Raw genomic sequence first — 24895 nt, 5'->3', positions numbered from 1 at the left:
ACAAAGTAACAACTGGAACTGGGAGAAGGAAGGAAGATAAACTTGATTTGGTTGCAGGACAAATCAAGATTTTAATATTATTACTATTAAGAGTTTGATTCCATTACACTATCTTAGCTGTGGAGTTATTATAATAACTTTTCTATTAATATATTGATTCTACAATTGGAGCCTTTCTATAATGAGATCACAGTTATTATAGAATTGATATTAAGTGCTTCAGCAGAAAGCAGAACATGTGAGAAACATATGGTGAGGCTGTATCTCATTTAGAGATCCTAAAGCTTCATGGAAGGTAGAATGAAAACTCCAATGGCTCTATCAGGAAATAGTGTCTTGTTCCATTAAAAATTCAAATGTATTCAAGAGTACTCCAATTAGTAAATATCTATATTTATATCCATGCTGTTCATATTGGTGGTTTTGTTGTTTTGAGGCATATTCAAATATTCTTCTAACAGTCAGGTCCATAGTAATAAATGCAACCTTCCTGTTCACAGCTTTAAAGTGCCAACATTTCTATGTATCACTCAGCCACATCAATGAAGTTAGTCACAACTGTTAGACACCAGTCCTTGCTGAGAGTGTAGCAAAGTGAGTTTGTCCCTGTGTCATGCATGCTGCTTTTCAGCATTCTTAGCATGCAAAAAGTTGAATGATCCCACTGCAATTCCTAGACCAGCTCATTTTTACAGAAGATAAAACAAAACGTATAAGGCTACTTTATTCTCCTTTGTTATTATTGATAGCTAACAACAGATCTTGCACTACCACACCAGAACTGCAAATTTTCTCCATTTTCTACACCAGTATTTAAGGCAAAGATGAAACTAACTAAGAAAATTTCTGCTACCCATTGACTGAGCCAGTATTCTGCTATTCCTAAGAAAGCTCAGGAAGAAAGAAACCATTAAAATGCTCATTTCAGTTAGGGACTGTGTATTTAATATGTAATAGTTCTGTAAGAATTGACATGATTTTTTTTTTCTTAAGAAAAAAAGAAAAAAAAACTCAGCTGTTTAGTAACTTGTTTTTACTAAATGTAGCAGACTTTTATCATTTGATCCAAATTATTACATGAGTTGTTTATAAAAAGGCACTGTATGTATTTGGTCTAGGTGTTGCTAATAGATATGACCTGTTTAATGAAATATATGCAATTGTAGAGGAAAATTGAAATTCAGTTCTGAGGAAATGTCTACTTATTTGTGGCAGCCTTAATGAAACATGTCTCCAAATGTGTTCCAATTAAGATTAAAGCAAAAATGGTAATCGACCATTAAACATGTTGCAAAAGAAAGTAAACTAGTAAGAAAGGCAACTCAGCAGAAAAAAAAAATGCTTAAGTCTGTTGAAAAACAAGAGTGATAATGGAGTTTTCAGCACAGGACATTCTATTATGGGAACAGCTAATTACAAAACAGATAATAAGTAAGAAATGTAAGTGCTCATGAAGGCAAAAAAACTAGAAGAGAGATAATGGAACTATTACTTTTCCAGTGCTCATAGACCAAACCTCAGTCTTTCCTGTGCCAAGACCCATGCAAAAAGGCAGGTTTACAAGACCTGTGGCTCTTTGTAGCATATCTCTGTGTTACACCATAAAACACTACATCCTGTTCAACATCGGGTTTTATCTGTTTTTTCCACTATCTTGACAATGAACAGTCAAATAAAATTTTATTTAGGGGAAAAATGCAACCAAGTGCATTGATATATGAAGGGCATTCTGCGTCACGTAGGAGCTTTTTGAGGGAAGAGAAGCAGAGTGGTCACATTTGTGGCATATTACCTAGAAAATGCATATCCTCAGACCAATAAAGAAGGATATACAATGCCTAAACAGGAATCAGTATGAACCAGGACTTGCTGCTGATGCACATAAGAAGTCACTGCAGGACTTTGATAATTTGCTCTGATATTTCTGTTGTTTTTTGTATCGACAGCTGCTTCTGTCTCCAAAAAATAAACAATTCAGAGACAAGTCTTTTTCCTAGTCATTTCTAGTGTCAATTGAGATGCTCTTGGGTATGTTAGATATCCACAAGGGTCTGGCAGATATGACAAGATCTGTAGGAGACCCATGGCCTTCCAGAACAGCACTGAAAACACAAAGGCATCTCTAAAAGCCCTGTTTGCTAACTCTGTCCACATAAATTTAGTGAGGTACATGCTGTAGTTTCAACTCTGCTTTTAGTTTGCACCTTGGGACACATCTTGATCCACAAGAAAAAATTTCTAAGCCTTTACAGCTATGATTACTCTGGGAATACTGCATGTGTAAATCCAGTCATCTATATCTGACAAGGGGTTTGAATTTCATCCACCATTCTGTGAGAATGGTGTACAAGATCTCTGTTAGAGAGAGTAGATTTAAGTAATGTAGATGATACAAAATATTTTCATTAAAAATAAAAATCTGTCCCTTAGCTTTCCAGAAAGCATGTGCAAATCACAGTTTTTCAAACACTTAAAACGTGGTTACCTTTTCCCTGGTTTCTCTACAAATTATGAGGACATTGCTGTTGCTCAAAGAAAAGTTTACCAAATTTCAGAAGGTTTTTTTTGGCTTTGGAAGGAAATGTTTGTAGCTTTATTTTTACATGGAGTGTCCTATTTATGGTGTAGGGTCATCTGCCAATACACAAATAAAAGTAATCAATTATAATCTTGATATCAGCTACTATAAATAATATCTGTCCAATTTTAAGAAAATGAAAATGGAATCTCATAACACAGAAGGGTTTGACTACCTGAACTAAAGTTAACCATTACTATAACTCAAAATGACACACACAGGTCCTAGGCCATAAGGAAAACCTGAATTTGATAAAAGTTTTCCGTAAATTTTCCACACATACTGTTAATTTCAGTTGAATGCTGATTTAGATAAGGTAAAGAATGAAAAGCATACCCATGCATTTCAGTAGGAAATAAATTTTCATTTATTGTTTTCCTTAGTAGAATTCTTTTGTTTTCTGAGAAAGAGTGAAACTTATTTTTGTGTTGAAATATGAAATTCACAGATGTGGACAAAGACATATCTTTATTGTTTAATCATTATAAACTTTTATATTTTGAAGAAAAAAGGTACTTAAATAATATATTCAACTTCTGATTTTCTCTGTTTTTACAGAAATTTATACAGGTATGGAGCAATAATATATGCATCTCTGTGTGATTTTAATTTTAAAGTTTGTGGTGTGGGTCTTCCTTATATTCTGCTTCACCATTGTTGCATGCTCTGCATTACCATATACAATTAACAAATTGTTTTTTACTTGGAAAGTGCTAAGTATTGCTTTTCAAACATCCTTCCTTTAGAAAACAAAACAAACATATGATTGTCAATTAGTATGGATTTCACAGAAAATACCTTTTCACTGATTATATACAGAATCATAAAGCAATTCCTTTCATGGAAAGTAGAATTTGAATTCCAAGAAAAAGAATGAATTTGCTACAAATTTGAACTGTAAGAAAACATTTGCTATGTTTTTAAACTGTTACGATAATACTCAGCTTAATTTCAAGTAATATCAATATATGCATGCTTCAGTTATTTTCTTTTTCTTCCAATCTACTTCTATGGTACTTCTGGTTTTTTTAATGTACATTTACTAGCATTTAATCATCTCAGTTGTGGAGGTATTTTCTTTTCATATGCCACAAAGCAGATCAAACTAAGCAGCTAGTTTGTAAAATAATGGTAAGCTTAGAGGAACATCTAAACTCCTCAAAGTTTTGAACTCCTAATAATCTTATATTTAGCATTAAGACATTTAATATTTAGAGTTACAGGGAACTCAAATTTTAGGCATCTAACTTCTTGCTCATTAGTGTTCCTGAGATTTTATGGTAAGTCTATGAAAGCCTTTTCTTAGTGAAAAGGAGTGAGAGGTACTGAGTTGATGAAAACAAAAGCACGTTTCTCTGAAGTGATCAAAACATTTTTTGAATTAAAATTGTTGTATACACTAATTTCAAAAGAAGAATCTTGGGAAAAACAGTAAGTTGCATATAGATTGAGGGCAGGGATTTTTGTTTTTTAAATTTTTATTTTTTGGTATGGGTAGTTGGGGGATGTTGTTAGTTAGCCTTATAGTGCCTTCATATACTGGATTATCTCCCATAACTAAACACATTTTTATTTTTATTGTATGGTATTTAGTTTACTTAGTTCATCTTGGAAAGATAATGTCTGAAACAGTGCTATTGTAGTGACATTATGATCATAGAATCACATAATATTCTGAGTTGGAAAGGAGCCCACAAGGATCATTGAGTTCAACTCTGAAGTGAATGGCTCATTCAGGGATCAGACCTGCATCATTGGCATTATTAGCACCATGCTCCAACCAACAGAGCTAATTCTAGGATTTGATTATGGTAAAAAATAAAACATAGGAAATATCTAAGAAAATATACTTATTGTGGAAGATTCACTTTGGTCACTGGCTTTTAAATCGTATATGGAATATTTCTGGGTAACTTTGAAAAAATTATCTCTGTGTTCTGAACCTGAGTATATGAACTAAACAATGAAAGTTTAAATAAAAAAACCCTAGATTAACATGAATTTTTAAAATGTTTGTGTATTCATGCAAGCCATATAAAATTACTGTGTTGTAGATTTTCTCCCTCTTCGTTCCTTCCTGACATGCTTTAAGCTGTTGTAATTTTCTCATTTCTTTGAAGAAAATGCTACTAACTTCATTTATATGTTATACACTGTTTCATAACAGCGGTAAATAGACTTTAGGAAAGGCTACTGAAATTCAGTGACCAGTGTCATAAAGTAACTGGAGCTGTATCCTAGTACTATAAAATAAAATAAATAAGTACAGATCTTAACTAGTGTCTAAAGATCAAATACCAAGGTCAGATGAGTAGCAGTTTCTGTCAGAGTAGACAGTAGAACTGGGACTGTGACGCTCACTGCATAACCTCACAGCTACTTCCTTTGGCCCCGAAGTGTTGGTGATCCTATCTGCTTGGTTCTTCCTCTCTTGTCCAAACACCCCCCATAAACCATTTGACAATCAAAACACTTGTTCTGTCTTGAGAGTTTTTTGTTCTCATGAGTGCATATTTAACATCATTACTAGCCTACTTGTTATAATTTAAGTTGCCATCCAAATGGAACACTTGCTGTTCTGGTACTAGCCGTAGATATTTTCACCATATTGCCAGAAGTTTGCAAAGAGATATGTTTTGTCATTGATGCAGTCCATACTGCTGAATTTGAAAACTGTTGTCAGGTTCAATTCTTTGAAATGTTAGTAGCAAATGTTTTATTTATTAGATTACTTTCCTAAAGAATAACAACGTTGAATAGATGCCACTTCTGATTATAGGAGAATTCAGTACTGCACATCAAAACATTTCATGTACACATTTATGCTGAGCACATAAACCAAACAAATGTCAATAGTATCACATAAAGAAATGAAAATTTATCTCAGGCAATTTATTTGCTATGTAATTTTTATAAATTAGGCTTTTGACTTCTAGTAATAGCCTTAACAGGAGAGTCTTTATCAGCAAAATAAAATCTATTTTTGGTGTTCACTTATGGTGTTTAAAGATTCTACTCTAGAAATATTATAAGCAAACACAGTATAAAAGAGAACTCATTAATATCAGCAGAATGAAATTTCTGAATTTGCAATATGCTTCTGATTCCTAAACAAAACAAAAAAAAAAGGCTATTCCAAATAAATTATTCATTATTTGATATGTAGTATGCTAATAGAGAAGCATACTATATACTATGAGTGCATGCTATGGGTTTATGCTTATATATAAAGACATATATTACTCAATCCAATATATTGTGCAACTGAAAAGGAAATTGTCCTTCAAATGACTATTTAATTTAACCATTTGTGCATATACTTTTGTTTTTCTTTCAGGTTTATTCTAATAGAGAAGCCTTTAGTGGTTTAATAAAGACAATCTGTTATTGTAATCACAAAAATATAGCCAAGAATTAAACAAGCAAAAAGGTTAAATCTGTCAAATGGGAACAAGCACAGTTGGAAAGATGTGCTGAACTTATTAATTAATTAATTAATTTCTGTCCTTGATTCTTTCATATTTGATCATTGGACCTACTCTCTATCTTTTATCAGTTAACTATCTTTAGTGAACATTATTTTTTTACTCTGTGATGTCTAATTTAGAAATTCTGATATGTCAGTGAGAGAAGACAGTTTATAAACCATTTTCCTGGCACAGCATTCCTTTCTGTCAACAACCAGAGACTTACTATTTCAGAAACTTACCAGATCAAGTGAGAACTTTCCTATGTTTGGTAAAAAATAGATGTGTTGGAATCAATCAACTGTACTAAAACGTTTGTACAAAAATGCTTGTACAGAAATTCTCTAAGAAATATTTAGAAGAGAGAGAAAAGGCAGAAGACATGAATTTTGTTTTCTGATTAAGATACCTTTATAAAGAAATTATTAACCTATAACATGTTTGCTGCTTGATTTATATATGCTTAAATCATACTTTTATAGCTTTTTTAAAAAATGCTGATAAGAAAGCAACCGCAGCAAGTGTACTCATTTTGCTAATATGTAACCACCACCTACTACTATCCAACCTTAATCTTTATGTGGATATGAATTTTCTAAAAAAACCTACTTTAAATCATCCAATTTTCTTTTCTTGTTTTCTTGCTCCTTGTATTGATTGACATTAATAATCAATTACTTAATAGTGAATGATTTTCATAAATAATAATATAAAATATAGTATAATACTTATATATAATAATATATATAAACAATTGTGGTTCTCTGAGTGAGGGAATGGTCTTTTAAATTATTAATTCTCTAAACTGACAGTTAAAAATTAATTGATTCAGGGAATGAGACTGAGTAGGATGGAGACAGTCTTAATATTTTATTATCTTTTGTTTTAGCAGTCTTCCAATTAGAATAAGAATGAAACCTTTGCCATTTCCGCCAGTAGCAGAAAAATTATTTTTTATGCAATGATACGCATGAAAGCTGGGTGGGAAGAAAAAGACATTGAATATCTAATTAAAGAGTGATGAATAATATTGGAAAGAGGGCACTGACAAAATATTATATTGTTAGCAATAAACATTATACCACATGTTTATCCTCATTGGCTAAAGAGAATTATTAACCCAGGTCATCAACATTATGGCCATATTTTAATTTACCATTTTTTATAAATGTCAAGATAATTTTAATTTGAGGGTTTGGTGTTTTTTTCTTTTGTTTTGTTTTGTGCTGTTTCACTTTATTATAGTTAGATGTTTCACTTTATTATAGTTAGAATGCAATGAATGAAATCAGTAATTTGTTTTCCCTAATTCCTTAAAATGGGGGAAAAACTATTTTTTTCAGGAAACAATTTTGGTGTAATTTCAAATCAATAAAAAATCAAATCACTAAAACTTTACTGTAATACATACCATTCTGCCGAGTTGAATCATGTTCCTGCTTACAGAACAGAATGGAAGGAAGGTATGTGAGCTTCTTACCAGTCAGACGTGCATCCTGGTTTAGTTGACATGCTACCAGGGGAAGTACCTGGCTAGTAAGAACTAGGTAAGCTAAGGCTACATAGTATCACGTAGTATCAGTGATGACAAAATGGAAGATGAGGATGTTTTTCTGAAGGGAAGAGAGAGACCCTGAAGAGATAAAAGCCTGATACCTACAGGAGCAGGATCAGAGGAGAGGGTCAGGTTAGGTAGAGGATACACTCAGGCATGTGGAAATGGAGACTCTACAACAATGAAGGCTGGAAGACGATTCCTTCTGACTACTTGGATGAGAGATTCACTTGGGGAGGAAGTATTGGGCTGTGACAACAGGTGGGGAAAAGTATATTTTAATTGGAAGGTCATGTAAGCTGTCTGAGTCTGACACATGCACCCTCATCAGTACCACTGAAATAAAGCAATCATTGACAATAGATAAGACACACTTCTGTAAAGGAGAGTGGTAACCACCTGTTGACCAGATCTGATCTCTAAGGAGGTTTATTTGTATGTCAGAGATCTGGATTCAGGATGTGGGAAAGAGGTTGCCAGAGCCTGGCTGATGCCCAGACTACTACCTTTTGCTGCTTGTCCATGAAGGCACCAATGACACTACCAACAGAGACTAAGAGCATATCAAAAGTGTCTAGTGGACCCTGGCAGTAGGGACAAAGGCTGTGGGAGCCCAGCCAGAGTTTTCCCCCATATTGCTGGTTAGGAATAAAAGCATCCTGGGGCTTAATATCTGATTGGTGTTATAGGCAAGACTTCATTGATACACTACTCAAGTTGATAAGGCAGAATGGAAAGAGAACCATTTAAAGGAATATTGTGATGGGTGTCTGCTACAGGTAGCTTGATCCAGAAAAGTTTATGAAATCATCTTTAGGAAACTGGGAAAAGACTTAGGAACTCAGGCCCTAATTTTCATTGGGATATTACCATACCCACTTTTCTGGAAAGACAACACGGAAAGACACAAAGAATTGAGGAGATTTTTTGACCATGCTGACAAGTTTTTTTAAACAATTTTGTGGTGAGACAACTGAGGGAGATATTTGTCTGTATTCTGTGCTTGTGAATAAGCAAGAGGAGGTTTGGGATGTAAAGGCAAAAAACAGTTTTGGCAATAATGGCAGTGAGATCATGCAGTTCATAGTCTTAAGAGAAATGAAAAAATCAAGTAGAAGAATAATGATTCTGGACTTCAGTGATCTCGTTTTCATTCACTCAGAGAGCTATATGGAAAGCTTCCACTAGAGATTACACTGAAGAGAAAGCACATTTCTCTTGGGCCCACTGATTTATTTTGAAGGAACATTTCCTCAAAGCACAGTTCTTTTCAATATGCAGAAACTCAAGCAGGTGTGGCAGAACAACAGATAAATGGGGCACTCTTGACTGTGTGTAAAGAGAAAAGGAAGGGCACAGAAGGTAGATGCAATGCTAGCAGCTACCCCTCCAGGTAAAGAAAATCAAGTACTGAGGTACTGGATCATCTGATCGTTCCATTTAGGATTATGAGTCATGTGTTATTTGTGTGTGTGTGTGTGTGAACTCCACTTTAGGAATCAACAGGGTTTTAACCCATGTCAAGCTGGTTTGATATAAATATGAAAACTTCAGGACAAAATCTCAGTGTGCCATATGGCTCTTCTTTCTATGCAATTTCATGAATTCCAGATCTGAGTGTTGGCTGTCTTTGGCAGGATAATCCTGCATTGGAGAGATCACTGGTGCATAAAAACAGGCAACAACTTGTGTTGTCTTTTTCCTCTTCTCTCAGCACCATTACTGGGGCCAAAGGGTTGTTGAATTTTTTTTACCTCAATTCTGTTCTCAGTTGTTGTTCTTGTCATTAAAAGCCTTAAGAATTCAGCTCTTAGGTCACTCTATCTTACAGTAAGTTCACCTAAGATCCTGCTGACATCTTGGACAGTGTTTGTTTCATTATTATGAAGAAGGCTCCTGGCAGGATCTGTTGTCTGTGGGGGGTCTGCACTGAAGCAGGGCAAAATTGTGAGGAGGAAGGGTCAGAGGGGAGCTGTTATGGACTGACTGGAGCACCCGTTTCCTAATGGAAATGGGGAGGTGGAGGAAGCAGTCTGGAGTGAAGGAGTGAAGTTGAGTCTGGGAAGAAGAGAGGGAAGGGAGTTTTAGTTTTGTGTTTGTTTTTCACCATCATATACTATTTTTAATTGGAAATTAATTCAATCAGTTTTCCACAAGTTGAGTCTATTTTGTCCACGACAGTAATTGGTAAATTTTGTCCTTAACTTTGTCTTGTTCCACAAGGTTTTCTATCTTATTTTCTCCACCTGCCCTGTTGAGGGGGAGTGAGGGAGCGGCTGGATGGACATCTGTCAGCCAGCCAAGATCAACCACAGCATAACTGTATGGATTTGATTTTTCATATGACTACCCAGGTGTTTTATGTTGTAGTGTCACATCGCCCATCACTGGTTTAAGGTTGCAGCCTTTCTAAGGAAGAGACACATTGCTGGAACAAGGAGAAACTACTTCAGAAAGAAATGGGTGGGCAACCAGAGCTGAGACACAGGCACTGGTGAAGTGTGCTGAGGGCCTGGAGTACAACAAACCCTGGGAAGATCCACCAGAAAGCATAGCATGGAGACAGCCCAGCCTCAGCAGTCATAGAAAGGCAGATGGGCTTCAAAGGGGTTCAGAGGGCCTTGTGCACAGTTTGTTGCAGTTCTGAGAGCCGCTGAGCTCTCTTTGAAATTAAGCCTGAAAAGAACAGACTTGCCTTCAACAGTATTGAGTGAAAAGGAAAGCAGCTTTACAAACCAAAACCCATTTATCTCTGCTGTCTCTGCCCTCCTCATTTCCAGTTTCAGTACTGGAAAAAATCAGTCAGTCTTGTTTATCTCTTAACAAACTAAGGCTAATTTTATAGGGCCTTTTAATCTCTTTTGGTCTATTTGTTTTAAATTAAAGATTTAATTGACATCCGCACCCTCCACAGTAAGATCCAGGATCACACAGTTCCATGGATTACTGTCATGGTTTGAGATAGCCCCAAAATCCAATTCCCTAGCTCCATCCCCCCCTTCCACATCTCAACCTAATGTGAGATGGGTTTTCCAGACAAAACACAACCAGACTCAGAATAGGGGAAAGGGAATATATTACAATGACCGTACAAATAAATACTATAACACATTATACACACGATCACAACTATCTCTACCATGACATATAGTATTTACAATGGATCAGATCTCTTCTCCCCTCCAAATAAAAGTCCAGGAGGGAAAGAAGGACAGATCCCTTCCAGTCTCAAAACAGGAGTCTTTTCTAAGGCAACAGGTCTCCTCATCTCATGCATGCAGCAGTAACTGGATTGTTGTAGCTGGATCTCTGTTCAATACACACAAGGGGGTCTCCAAGCCCCTCGGTTCTCCTTCGGTCCAAGCGAAGGCCTCACCTGTGGGCTGCCAACAGGGACAAGACTCGCTTCACCACAGGTATATCACGAAATGCAGGGGCATCTTCGTGAAAGTCCCTTCCTCAGGGGATTCAAATTCCCCTTTGCAGAGCTCCGTGCTCTGTCTCAAGGCAGCGGGGGGGGCGAAGCCCTCCTCCACATTCCTCTCCATCCCGGTCCAGTTTCCCAGAACGCTCTGAGCTTCTCAGCTCCTCTCTCTCTCTCTCTCTCTGGTACTGCATGTCCAAAACTGCTCTCCAAAATAGGAGTCCATCTCCCTCTTTTTCTCAGAGGGATCAAAGGAGTTTGGGGGGGTCTGGTATCAGTTCTTACCCCCAGAACTCTGTAACTCTACTGCTAGCTTCTCTTTTCCTCGGCTCTCCTTCCAGGAGCTCTTTCTCTGGTGCTGCATGTCTCTGTTACTGCGTCTTACCTCTTCTGGATCTCTGCCACTGCTTCTCTGGTCAGTGCCGGCTGCTGCTTTCTCCGGCCGCTGCCCACGATGAAGAAAACATCTCCCGGCATAACTACAGGCACCTAGCCCAGCTTTATGCTGTTCCAGGTCCCTACAGCTCCCCCAACCCGGGGCTGGGAGGCCCCAGAGGCCCCGAGGGGCTCCAGGCCTCTTTCCTCGTGGCTCTACAACATGGCCACTTCACCTACTACCCAAACTACCACTCTTCTCTTCCGTTTGCTTGTGGTATATTACATTTCTGCAGGAGCGCCCATTGGACAGGACTTCAAAACTTCCAGGGGTTTCCACCCCTTGGGGTCTACCACTTTCCTTAGCCTCTGGGGGAAAACAAGATTCAAACCACTACAATCACCCAGATAAATATCCATAATTTGCTATACACAAGAGTACAATAGAGGAAAGAGTACAATGGGACTGTGTAAAATATTCTATTGTATGGAATTTTTATAAATAATGAAGTCAGTCATTCATTATTAAATAAATACATAATTTCAGTAAAATAATTAGTGTCAATCATGGACTGCAGGCAAAAAAGTTATAGAAGGTTACACACATTTAATTATGTTCAGTATTATGGGTTAATGTATGAACAGTTCACGTGGTGGCACGTGTTGTCACGTAGTTGTGACAATAGATTATCAGGAATCAATAACAGGAAGTTTCAATCAAAATTAATAATTATTTTTAAATACACTTTTTGAGCCATTTTAGAGCACAAGGGTAAGTAGAAAAACCATAAGATATACCTATCTATCTCTAGCTATGAGATAGCTCTTAAGATTTTAAAATGCATTTTCATTATATAAATAAAACAGATAAAGCAGATATCTTTTTTTTACAATTCTACAAAGCAAATAACTGTTTCTTCATGATAATATAAATATGTGTATCTCTGAGACCCTCCAACTTGATTTAAACCAGGGTTGTAAAGAAAATACAGCTCGTAGTAGGCAGTGGCTGGAGGGACATATTCGTTAGTTAAACACTGACAGCTTTACTGTTTTCCTTTTCAGGTTTGAACTGTGAGTTTAGGCCTTGTGAGGCCAGTAATCCCTGTGAGAATGGAGCTGTGTGCATAGAAGAAATGAATTTGGACGTTTTTCCCCTTGGATTCCACTGCCAGTGTGTGAAGGGCTTTGCAGGTCCACGTTGTGAGATCAATGTCAATGAGTGCAGTTCTAACCCTTGCCTCCATGGATACTGCTATGACAGTGAGTTCAGTCTGGTTACTCTCTTTAATGTAGAATAGTCTTTCTGTTGAAGTGCCTGTAGCTGCTGAGCTGCTCTGGGGAGAACAGGGGATAATTTAATGAAATTTAGCTTGTCTGAAGCTCCACAACCTGTACCAGAAGGATTATTTTTGCCAAAATACCTCAGCTTCTGGTACTGAGGTTTGTGTGTTCAGGGGGTCAGAACTGTAGCTAGTAAGAAATTTTAATGAGATTTGTACTGTCTCCTTTGATACCTAAATTAGCCAAACACATCTTACTTTGTGCATCTGATAAGAGAATATTCAGGTGCTGAAAAAGAGCTCATGGAGCAGTTAGGAAATATATGTCATAATTTTAAAAATAAAAAAATTCAATTTTATTTAAAACTGACGCAAAATGGAGTATCTGTTTGCTATAAAGCACCTTCTATCATGTAACTGTGTAACTCACGCTTTCACTGAAATATGTACTTAAAGGTTTTAGAAGCAACTTGATTTCCCTGCTATATTCTATCTGGATTGGCAGGTTAAATTTAGTAGCAATCACTAGGTATGGAGTACTTACTTGAAAGTTTTATGGGGCTATTACAACCTATCAGAAAATTTCTATGCTTGTTAAAAAAAAAGGTAGAAGTAATAATTTTCAGAGAATCTTAAAACGCTGACTGGAAAGCAGAAAGACATCTGGAGGTCATGTAGTCAACCCTGTATGAATCTGGGCTATTAACAGTGCTAGAACAGCATTTTTATTTTTTTTTTAGAAAAATTCATAGAAGGTCTAATCAACTTACTGGTTTCAGATGTGATATTAAAGAACCAACTCCAAATTACTAAATATATCATAACCTAAAAGTCTCCTAGTTAAAAAAAAAAAATCAATAAATATCTTAAGAAGTCTGCCTTTCCATACATGGAAATAAGGCGAGTGACTTAATCTTTTACCTAGTAAAGACTACTTCCTAGTTAGTTTACAGATGTTTTCTCTGTACTCTACATTGTTTTAGAGATATTTTTGAACTGGAATTTAGATGTGATTCATTAAAGTTCTTCATGTTGACAAAGTGTCAAATATTTTGCAACAGCTTGTCTTTGTGGTGCCTCTGGCTTGAGTTGTATCATGTGGACGTTTGGGTTCCTCTACCCTATGTGCACTGACTGCAGAAAGCAGAATCCTAAGGAATCTAGGAAGCTTTTAACAGATGAATAATGCTCCGGTGCTGAACAACTTAAAACTTTTAATGAATATAATAGCAGCTCTATGTACAGACAAAATGGCAGAATAGATTCTATGGTAAATCACAGTGATAATGAAGAATCCAGGGATGTCTTTGAAGTTAGAATAAATGTAGACCTGCAAGAAGTGCGATTATTGTTGCCATGAGCTTCTTATATGGATGTAACACTCTAAAGAGTCCTCTCCATTTGGATCATGAATGATGAAAAAAAGACAGGATTCTTATCATTCGCTTGTTAAGAAATATATTATAGAAAAATTCAACTCAAGCAAGTTTTCCTTTAAGATAGTAGTACAATATGAGGCATTCCTTACACACACACACACATACAAAAATTAAAAACTACCAGCAAGCAAATTATTGTTCAATTGCCACATCTCATTTAGGCATAGTATCAAAGACAGAATCTTATGTACTTTGTGACAGTTTGGTGATGGAAAATTAAGATTAATAAGATACCATAACTTTTTCAGAAGCTAGTAATGGGTCATTTATTTATGACTCTTATGTCAAAATACTTCAGTTGTTAAGGTAAAATGCAGTAAATGAATCTGCTTTCATATTAAAAACATTTTTTGATATGCCACAATTAAATTATTTCAATTTTTTTAACATGGCCACATCTTTTAGGTAAAGCCAGTCCAAATCTTTTCCAGACAGTAACCGTAACTGTAACTTACTAATTTTACTACATTCAGTTGTTGTGCTAAAAGACTATTAGTACTAACATACTATCTCTGTTGCAGTTGTCAATGGCTTCTATTGTTTGTGCAACCCAGGATATGCAGGACTGAAATGCGACCAAGACATTGATGACTGCATAGTCAATGCTTGTGAACATAATTCTACATGTATTGATCTACATCTGGTCAGTAGAGAATATTTTTAAATTAAAATTATTAAGTTTTCTTTCTGAAATCTAAAGTAATACTTTTGGGAGTTCTAAACTTATCAAGGACTTTATAATCATGCTTTCCAATCACTGTTTTTTGTTTGTTTGTAATTATACAGGTAGTAGGAAAGAGGAGTGCTTTAGCATTTAAAAGCAGCTATTGAGTCAGTGTGGTTATATGGGGACTTCAAAAGGAGTGGAAAATTTTCAGTTATGCACGTTTTAGGGCCTCGTTATAAGTGACAGGAATACCCATTTACACCAATGACATTGGCTTCAAAGGGACTTAAAAAGTATCTTACCCCAAAAAAGGGCTTTACTTTAAGTACTTCAGCATTTATTTTCAAAATTTTTGAGCTATTTTAGTTCCTGAAATACAAAATACTTCTTTCATCTAAGAAATAAAAGTATTCTATCAACTGATTCCTCTATGAGAGGAAAGAAGACAGACATTCACATTGTATAAACTTCGGCACCAGAGGTGGCCCATGTTCTGTGCCACTTCTTCCAGGAGTCTGTCAGGAACCAATTTGTTTTCAATGTACTCAACAGAGACACAAAGACCATACAGTATAAATATTCCCCTTAAGAAACATTCAGACTGTCAGGGAAATTGTGTGTGGTTAAAAAAAAAAAAAAGGTGGAAGAAAGATCAGCTTTTTCTTTCTTATTCTAGTTTCTCCCAGCATGCTTGTGGGAATATTAAACTGATAAATGTATAATTCAGATTAATATTAAGATGTCTAAATGTAGGTTTCTGTACATGTGTAGTGGGTTTCTGTGGCTGGTTTTGGTAGCTGGAGTCTGACTTGCTCTTGAAGGTAATCAGTAGGTGACCTCTCCCAGCTGTTATCTCAACTCATGAATCCTCAGATGTTTTTTTTCTCTCTCCTCTGTCCAGTTGCAGAGGGAGAGTGAGAGAGAGGCTTTAGTGGGTACCTGGTATCCGGCCAGGGTCAACCCAGTACAAAATGGTGTAAGCTAAACATCTAAGCACCAACCAAAGCTTGTAGAATCCTTGCTGGTACAATCCACAATTCGGTTCTCCATCTTTTAAATCTCCTCTTTGGGTGAACGGAACAACCCTGGAGGTACCACTGACTGCTGCATTATTGCTGAAGTTGTTTGCATTTCAGCTGAATCCCATCCCAGAAGCCCTGAAGTGCGTGAGGGGTGTGTGGGCTTTTGGGGTTTTGTTTTGTTTGTTGGGGTTTTTTGCCTTTTTTGTTTGTTTGTTTGCTTACTTCTTTGTTTTAGTGCATGCATAAAGAAATTGTACTTCTTTCTGACAAGTCCTGTTGGTAGCCTGCAACTATCGTTTCCTAAACTTGAACCAAAGTTATGTGCTTCAAAAGAATTTTCTCAAATCCTCTACTCTGATTTCCATAGTTTTTTCTTCTTTTCACAGTTAGGACACTTAATGTATTGGATAATAGTGGGTTTTTTTCAAGAACTAGTAAACACCTTGGACAAAAATCAAATGCTTGATATGGAGATCACAGAACTTGACACTTTTGTTATTGTCTTTGGATGCTATTATAATGAGAATTTTTCTACCAGCAGACTGCAATTAATATTTCAAACTCTCATGCTGGACACATACTACCATCTTAGGTTAGAGACCATTCCAGAAATAAATATTATGCTTGCAAAGCATGTGCTCTCCTATTCTCCATGAGATTGTATATGTCAACATTGCAGGTATTATTCCTAACTGCAGCTGATGCTATAACTAAGACTGATAAAATAGAGTTGTATATGGAAAAGTTTAAACAACATCCTTCCCAAAAAATAAGATACTAGAAGTCGACAAAGTTATGGATTTTTTATGAAGTAAACATATCGTTCCCCCAAGAATACCCACTAGGCCTCATCAAATGAATTCCAAAATCAGTCCAGTAAGATTTAATCATTTGGGCAAAACTTAACCTGACAAAGAATGATAGCTCACTGCAACTTTTAACACTATTTTAGATTTTTCTTCATGTGCCTGTCTGTAGAGAAGCAAGATTCAGGATGGGAACAGTTCCAGGCATGGAGAAAAGCATACAGCAATTGGCAGGACTTTCAGATGGACTTTACTGTTATTATGTGGTTTCATTGTATCCATACTACACAGTGCACAACTGCACATGCCCAGGCTTCCTCCTCCCCCTTTTGCCTGTGCCCTATTGTGATTTGCTCCCCTGCTTGTCTGTCTGATAGCCCACTCTTTGTTCTGTCCCTTCCCCTGGCGGGAGGTTTTAAGAATCAGACAGACGCCTGAATAAAAAAGTCTGTTTGAACCCTTCCTGGTGTCCTGTCCCCTCTCCCTATCGGACCGCGACAACACCTGTCCTCCTTTTTATTTACTTCATTAATTTGTGTTTATTTTTTTCCTGCAGTTCCTGTATATTTCTCTTCTTTGTCACAGACCTTTGCTATTTTGTTTTAAATTGTATGTGACACAGCAAATCAGTGACATTCATACAAACTCACTGTTTCAGAGAAAGCATGACATTAAAAAAAGTTTACATATGTGGATTCAGTTAGTATCTACGGAAAATAAATACTGTAGAAACTTAATAGCAAGATGTCATCTTAGACTCTATTTGACCCTTTTTGAACTACAGTGGTTCTTTCAACATTGTCGACATTACAGTAACCATCCATTTATACAAAAGTGTTCATTTTGATATTGGCTAAATTTATACAGAACTGTTCATTTTGATGTTGGCTAATGCACAGACAAAAAATCTTCAGTATGTTTTTTTCATTAGAAGACTGTTCTTTGGCATTTTTGAGAGTAATATAATTTTGTGCTAAAGACAACAAATACAGAATGTGTTCTGTTAAACTGAAAAGTTAGTATCAGTGTATTATTGACAAGAAATAGGGGCTGCTAACCTTGTTTTGCTATAGCAATAATAATGCATTGCTATTCAATATTTATATTTCGCCTTTTGTATTCTTCATGGTGTATTTACTTAAACTAAAATTTATTGTATAAATTTCTGAAATAGCTTTCATGTGTATAATATATTAAGTTGTATCCAGAAAGGGACATAAAAACTTGCTCACTAAGTGATTATTCAGTTTATAGGCTACTATAGTATTCCATATTCTGTATCCTTTTTATTGTATTCAGTATCAAAGAGTACTGAATTTTTTCCCACCTCTAATTATGCTGTTTTATACACCAGGATTCCACAGCGATGCATGTAAAGAGAATTAATGAATTAACAATGTGGTGGTTTGAAAAACAGGAACTTTAAAAAGCTAATTTTAAAAGGTTTTTGTTACAATTTGTTCTGATGTGAGAGAGAAGAAGTTTTCAGACACACATACACAACTTAGTATAGGGGGAGGGGAATATATTACAATTTATTATTAACATATATACATATATATATATACATGTAACAATTTAACTATCTCTTTTATGGTGAAACAATATATATACATAGATTGTCTCTCCTTTCCTTCAAAAACAGTCCAGAAAGAAAAGAGAAGAAGTCCTCTTTTCACTTTCAGGCCATAGCTCTTCCAAATTAATTTTCTGTGGCCCTGGTAAGTGTCTCTTATTTTTAAGGTAGCAGTTTTGGTTTGTCGCAGCTAGAGTTCTTCTTTCTTCTGCAGCACAAAATACAAGGGGTTAAAGTCTTTACCCCTATTCTTGTTTCATGGAGATTCTGACCCCCGGGGAACGAATTCTCGGGAATTTCCACCCCTCCTTCCCACAGTTAAGGAGTTCTAGGCTTTTAGTTTAGTTCAAGTTCTTACCCTAGAACTGAGTCCAACTGATTCTCTCTCTCTCTCTCTCTCTCTCTCTCCGTCTGCTCTGTTCTCGGATTCACTGGTTCAATTCGCTGCTGCTGCAGGGTCCAGCCAGCTTCTCACCACTCCTCCCCCTCACACTGGGAAAAAGGCGATGAGGTCGGCTGGAAAACTCCTGGGGAGTTTAACTCCTGCAGTCTTGGCTGGGCCAGGACAGCAGGGGCCCAGGGGCTCCCCCAAACCCGTAGGGGGAGACTCCCCTCAGCACTTACATGACTGTATGCTGCAGTTGTCTCTCCAAAGGGTCATGGAGCCTGGCCCGCTCCAACCCCAGGGTCTCCCCTATCTTCCAGGGTCCCTATCGGTCACTAGCTTCAGGGGGCTTCTCTCAGTAGCTGTGCTACTCCCTGCCCCCCTGGCCAGGAACCAGGGGGTAGTGGCCCCCCGGCCCCTGCACCACATGTGGCACGTTCAAAGCATGGCTGCTTCTTCTTCTAGCTATGCAGCTGGAAATTAACCTCTTCTTTTCTGCTTCTGTGAGCATGTAATTTCCGCAAGGGTACACAAAGTTTTTAATTGGTCCAGTATCAAAAACACCACCCCTGGGGGAGACTATCACAAGCCCCAGGGGGAAAAGCTTTTTTCAAACCACTACAACATATATTCATAAAAATGGAAGAAGATCCATTTCTTCTTTTTCTTATTCATCCAGAGCAGCTGTAAAAGAACAGATATTGAATTAATAATCCCCTAGAAAATGAATTTTTAGCATTTAAAGGGTCTCTTCCTCCTCCTCTGAAAGGCAAAAAACTAGAGGTTACGGAGCAACAGAAGTATAATCAAGGAAGATTTGAAAACAGATGAAGATCTCAGGAGTTTAATAATTTCTCCATCAAATACCATTTCCTTCCAAAGATATATTACAGTAGCCTTACTGTACAAGTCAAGGACCAAAGATCTGAATGTGAGAAAGAAATTCAATATACACTCTAATTACAACATATTCTTCACAGACTTTACTTTGGCTCTCCAGACAGTAGGTGGCATTAAGTAATTGGACTATGGGATGAATCATAGAATAGTTTACATTGAAAAAAGCCTTTAAGATCATCAACTCTAACTGCAAACCTGACTCTACCAAGCTTACCACTCAGCTATGTCCCCAGATGCCACATCTACATTATTTAAATACTTCCAGGGATGGTGACTCAACCACTTCCCTAGGCAGCCTGTTCCAGTGCTTGCCAACTCTTTTGGTGAAGATATTTTTCCTAATATCCAATCTAAACTTTACCTGATGGGAGATCAGGATAGGTGAAGGTCACACAACTCCATCAGCTTAAGGAGGTTCTGATTTTCTACTGCACCCGAGAGTTCCAGTCACCCAAGAGTTATATTCCAGTGAATTATTTTACACCAGCACAAGTCACTGTCAGTCATATTAGGTTCTCTGGTTGCTCAGGAATAACTAACCAGCTACACTTATGCTACTAAAAGTTCCATTCTGCAATCCAACAGCTCAAATATCTTTGATGCATTTTGCTAGGTTAAATTGAGACAATTAGTATTGTCAGAATTACACTTGCAATATGTATTCTTACTCTTTGATATTGGTAATGTTTCATAATATAAAGCCTTAAAATTAGATAACCATGTTGTCTTAACAATGCATCAGAAACTATAGGCATAAAAAATTACACTCATGATGGGTTGACCCCTGCTGCCAGCTAACCACCACACAACCGCTGACTTACTCTATTCTCACTATAGAATAGTGAAGAGAATAGGAAGAGTAAAAGGGAGAAATCTTGTGGGTTGAGATACTTTAATAAACAAAGGAAAGGGGAGGAAGAAAGAAAGGAAGAAAGCCTAAAAAATCAAATTATTCAAAGGCAATGGTTCACCACCTTCCACGTGTACACTGATGCCCAGCCAGTTTTCAAATAATGTCAACCTTCCCAAAATCCACCTCCCATCCATTCTCATTTCTGAGCATGATGTTACATATCATGGAATATCTCTTTGATCAGTTTGGGTCAGCTGTCCTGTCTGTGCTTCCCTCTTAGCTTCTTGAGCGTCTCCAGTCTACTTACTATGGGGCAAAGTGGGTAAAAAAAAGGTCCTGTTCAGCAGTGACTAAAATATTGCTGTCTTATCCACAATGTTTTGGTCACAAATCCAAAATGTAGTACTGTATGTGCTGCTATGAAAAAAATTAACTCCGTAGCGGACAGACCTACTACAGAACAGAATTCTATTTCTATAAGAGGATGTTGGTTGAAGTTCATAGCGGGAAATCACAGCTCCTGATGTTTTAAAAGGTCTGTTTTGTAAAATCTGTCTGCAGAATATTTATGTAAAAGGTTTATATTGGCCAGTCCCACCAGACATGTGGTCCTCTTCATTCTATTACAACCAGAGCTTCTAACACTATACAGTAAGGGATTAGTCTTTCTTTCTATGTGCCTTATTCAGAATTTTAAGGTTTTCTATGATAAAGGTTCTCAATACTATTAAATTCCCACTCAAAAAGTATTCCCAATTCTAATGTAAAACATAGTAAGCAGCAGTAGGAAGGATAAAAACACAAATTGTTTTGCTTAGCCAACTATAGAGAGAAGTAGGCCTGCATCCATTGTATTCTCAAGATTCCAACAGCAGAGTGCTCCAAGACCATATGCTAGAAGGTAAGGGCAAATGTTTAGAAGACTGTGTCTGAGTTCCTCAGATAAAATTTGAAACATCTATTCTTTATTCAGTTCCCAAATATTAGCCACATGCGGTGTTAAGGAAACAGTGTTACATAGTGATAAGCAAACATAGAATTAACAGAAGATTTTTAAAACCAGAAAAGTCATCTTGCAAAAATATTAACTTAAACAATATGTAACAAACTACAAAGTGATTTTCTATAGAAGCATTATGGAAGAAGAAGTAATTTTACCTCCTGAAACTAATCTGAGATAAAAGGAACTAAATTGGAATAGATACTTCCTTCCCTAGGTCACCTTGGCCAGCAAAAAGTAAAAGCTGCTAAAACTTTTAGTACTATTAGCACAGATGCCTATCCTATATATTCTTAGTCATCAGTCTGCTCAAACAGAATTGTCATTTTTTTTGTAGCCTGACTACAAAAGACTTAAGATTCTGCAAACGGAGATTGAAGGTTAGTCTCATATATTTCACTTCATGAATTAATTTTTTTGTAAGCTATGAAAACCTTCTGATTAGGACCCGTCTAAGTGATTTGATTTTCACTGTAGTAAGAAACAATATGTAAAACAATACAAACTCTCAGAATTACTTGCAATTGTTCAATCAAACAGATAGATGAAATAATAGAATGATAGGAGTATGAGACTGTTTGAAAGGCTGTAATGTTTTCACTGCAAAAGGAAGAGGTGCAGTCGTGAGTAACTGAGGAAAAGAAAAGGGATGAAACCTTCCTGCATTCAATATATGACTAAAAATAGAATAAACCTGAAAGTTATGAACAGTAACATATTTTATAAAAAAAGCTAGTAAAGAATAATGAAAAAAGTAATATTATCCTCTGGCTGTGCTTATGGTAAGGTAAAGTTTACACAGAGTAATTTTCAAATTCTTAAAAAAATTAAAATGGTTAATTCAAAGTATTGTTGACAGACAACACACAAAGAGGTGTTATCCATAATAATTTTTTATGAGATCAGATTGCACATTTAGTCTATATTATATAAAATATTATTTTTGCATTAAAAAAAAAGTAATAGTAGCTTCACAGTAGCACTAACTTCAGTTTTTCCTTGTGCTGTTCTGTATGTGAAAATATAATGCGAATGCTGTCACTTTAGTGTATGCGTATATCCATGTAGAAAATTGCAGTAGATGTTTCCTTTGGAGTTTGTTTCTGGAAGTTATTATTTCTCTGTACTTACCACATAGTAAAATAAAAAATAAAAAGTGTACGTAAAGTTACAGTTGTATAATAGTGCTTTTATTGTAATCCCATGTCCTCCTTCTGGTCAACTCTCTATCACTACTTGATTTAGAACATAATTATTTCCCTTTCAACAAAATTTAATGTTACGGAAATGAGCTCTCAAATACAATAATAGACAACACTGTTGCTTCAAACCTAAAGAAGAAATATTTTTTTTTGACTTCTGTTTTCAAATTGGAGGAAAAAAGAGGACTCATAAGAAATAGAAATTCAGTAATCAGATGTTTTAGGAACTTATATTTTAAGTGGCAGGGAAAGCCTTATGTGAAGGATAGAGAGAGGTTATTATTGTTTTTGTTTAACAGACAAAATGTTCATAGTTCATAGACAGGAGATCTATTCCATGGATCACATTTCAAGAACATAACCCACAAGTAGGTTAGCTCATTGAATAAGTTGTGAAAAGAGGATTAATTGGAAGGAACTGTGGCATTCAGAACTAAAGTACAAAGTAGTAGCTAATTGTTAACAGTTTATGTTACCCAAAAAGAAATTAGGTCTTTGGACTAACCTATAATAACTTCCTAAATTGGTCATCCACACTTAATTTCCTTGTTAAACAGAATCTTCTGTACTTTCTGCTAAATAGAGAAAAGAAAAAAAAAGATCTCCAAAACTATAATTTATTTTAAAACATCCAGAGACACTCAAGATATGAAGTAATGAGCTTCAGGACGATCTTCCTCCCAGTTGATGATGCAAGTAGTCTGACACTTGAAATGAGATAAAAAGATTGATAGACCTGCAACAATGAAAAGTTTTCAGAGATCTGTGAGAGTGGAAGTTCTCTAAGCTCAATAAAGCAAACAAGGTCTGAAGTTGGTCTGAAACAGTACTCAGTTTAACTGAAGGTCAGACTACATACCAGGGATGGCATACAGTGAACATAACAAATGATAAGCTGTTAACGGTTCCCAGGTCACATAAATTCAAATTGACTTGTATGTGACTTAAACTTGTGCATTGACTTTGTTGAGAGAATCCATGTGATGAAATTGTGCTGTTGGACAAATAAGTTTCAGATTACCAATTACACGTCCCAGAAAACAGCTATACAGCAGCTGGACTTCACCTAAAAACCTAGCAACTGCAGCAGTACTTCTACAAAGTATTACTGCTAATACAACTCACCGTGCTGCTCTGAAGATTTGACTTGCATCCTTGAAATATTTCATGTTCCACTTATATTTAACTTAAAAAAAAGGGACAATGTCTTCATAGTCCTTCAGTAGAAGTTTTTTTAAGAAGATCTATCGAAATACTTCTCTCCTCTGCCTTGTACTATAGAGCTAGCAGTACAAAGACTGAAAACAGTCATTGGATATACTCCTTTATGCTCTAATAAGTCCAGTTGAGTCAAAAACATTGGAATGCACAAAACTAACATTGATTTACAGGCTTAGGAAAATGTCCTTAATTTTGATCTGTAGTATTATACATTGTTTGGATTATGACGTCTTATGCCTTACTTATATAATTGAAAGTTGAATTTTCAAACAAGTATTGTATTTCCAATTATTTTTTATATATGACATAATTTTAAAATGCTTTAATTTGATTTTTTTGAAAAAAGATGCAGACATATGTGAAAATTTGTAGCTTCAACCAACAATGTCAGGAAATACCACAGCAGTGAAAGCCTTCTGCTGTCTTTTTCATGAACTGAATTTGAAATACTCTACAGAACTGAATAGAACTGTGACAAAGTGGAGGAAATGGAGATTAAGAGGAAGTGAAAGATTGGCTTTCCAATGAACCTTGTGAACAGATGGCAAATCAATGTAGTAAAGATACAAGAAGGTGGTCCCAGATGGTGCGCTATAAGTTCTGCCCACAGTAAGGAATCTGGACAGAGAAAATCAGTGACAGCAGTGAATGAAGTGAAGAACTTAACAATATAAGGAAGAGGATGGAGAACTGTGGCCTATTTGTGGAAAGTATAACCCTAAATTCAATTTTTCATTATATGGAGACTAACATTATGTTTGAGGTGGGACAGGAAGTTTGTGCTTTTGAAAGCTTTGAAAGACTGGCAGTAGTATTATAGAGACTTGGGACTACAGAAAGTTCATTGACTCATAAGGAAGAGAATTCTACAAAAGAGTATTTAACTGGAGAGAAGTAGATACAGTAAATTGTATGTATTTAGCAGATTTATAGAGCAGAAGGTCTCAGAAAGGTATGAGTCCACAAGGAAATTATTCTGAAATAAGTTAAATGGTGAAATTTATAGGCCATCAATCGCTCTTTGAAAACTACCCACATATATGTCCTTACCACAGAACACTCAAGAATTAAGATTAAATTTATTTTTCAGTAAAAGGACGAAAATCTAATCCATGTACTGGTGGATAAATCTAAGCATCAGG

General features: G+C 36.2%; 1 protein-coding gene across 1 annotated transcript in view; it reads left to right on the top strand.

Moving 5' to 3' along the window:
• Positions 1–24895, top strand: part of EYS (eyes shut homolog) — an 853574-nt gene that overhangs the window by 309167 nt on the left and 519512 nt on the right. Inside the window, exons 20-22 of the mRNA XM_027644956.1 lie at positions 3137–3148; positions 12465–12662; positions 14643–14764. Coding sequence (XP_027500757.1) covers positions 3137–3148; positions 12465–12662; positions 14643–14764 — 332 coding nt within the window. The remainder of the gene's footprint in view (positions 1–3136; positions 3149–12464; positions 12663–14642; positions 14765–24895) is intronic.

This window comes from Corapipo altera, unplaced genomic scaffold, assembly GCF_003945725.1.
Source record: "Corapipo altera isolate COAL_440 unplaced genomic scaffold, ASM394572v1 2, whole genome shotgun sequence".
Lineage (NCBI taxonomy): Eukaryota > Metazoa > Chordata > Aves > Passeriformes > Pipridae > Corapipo > Corapipo altera.
The sequence above is the reverse complement of the archived record's forward strand: the minus strand, read 5'-3'. Positions and strand labels throughout refer to the sequence as shown.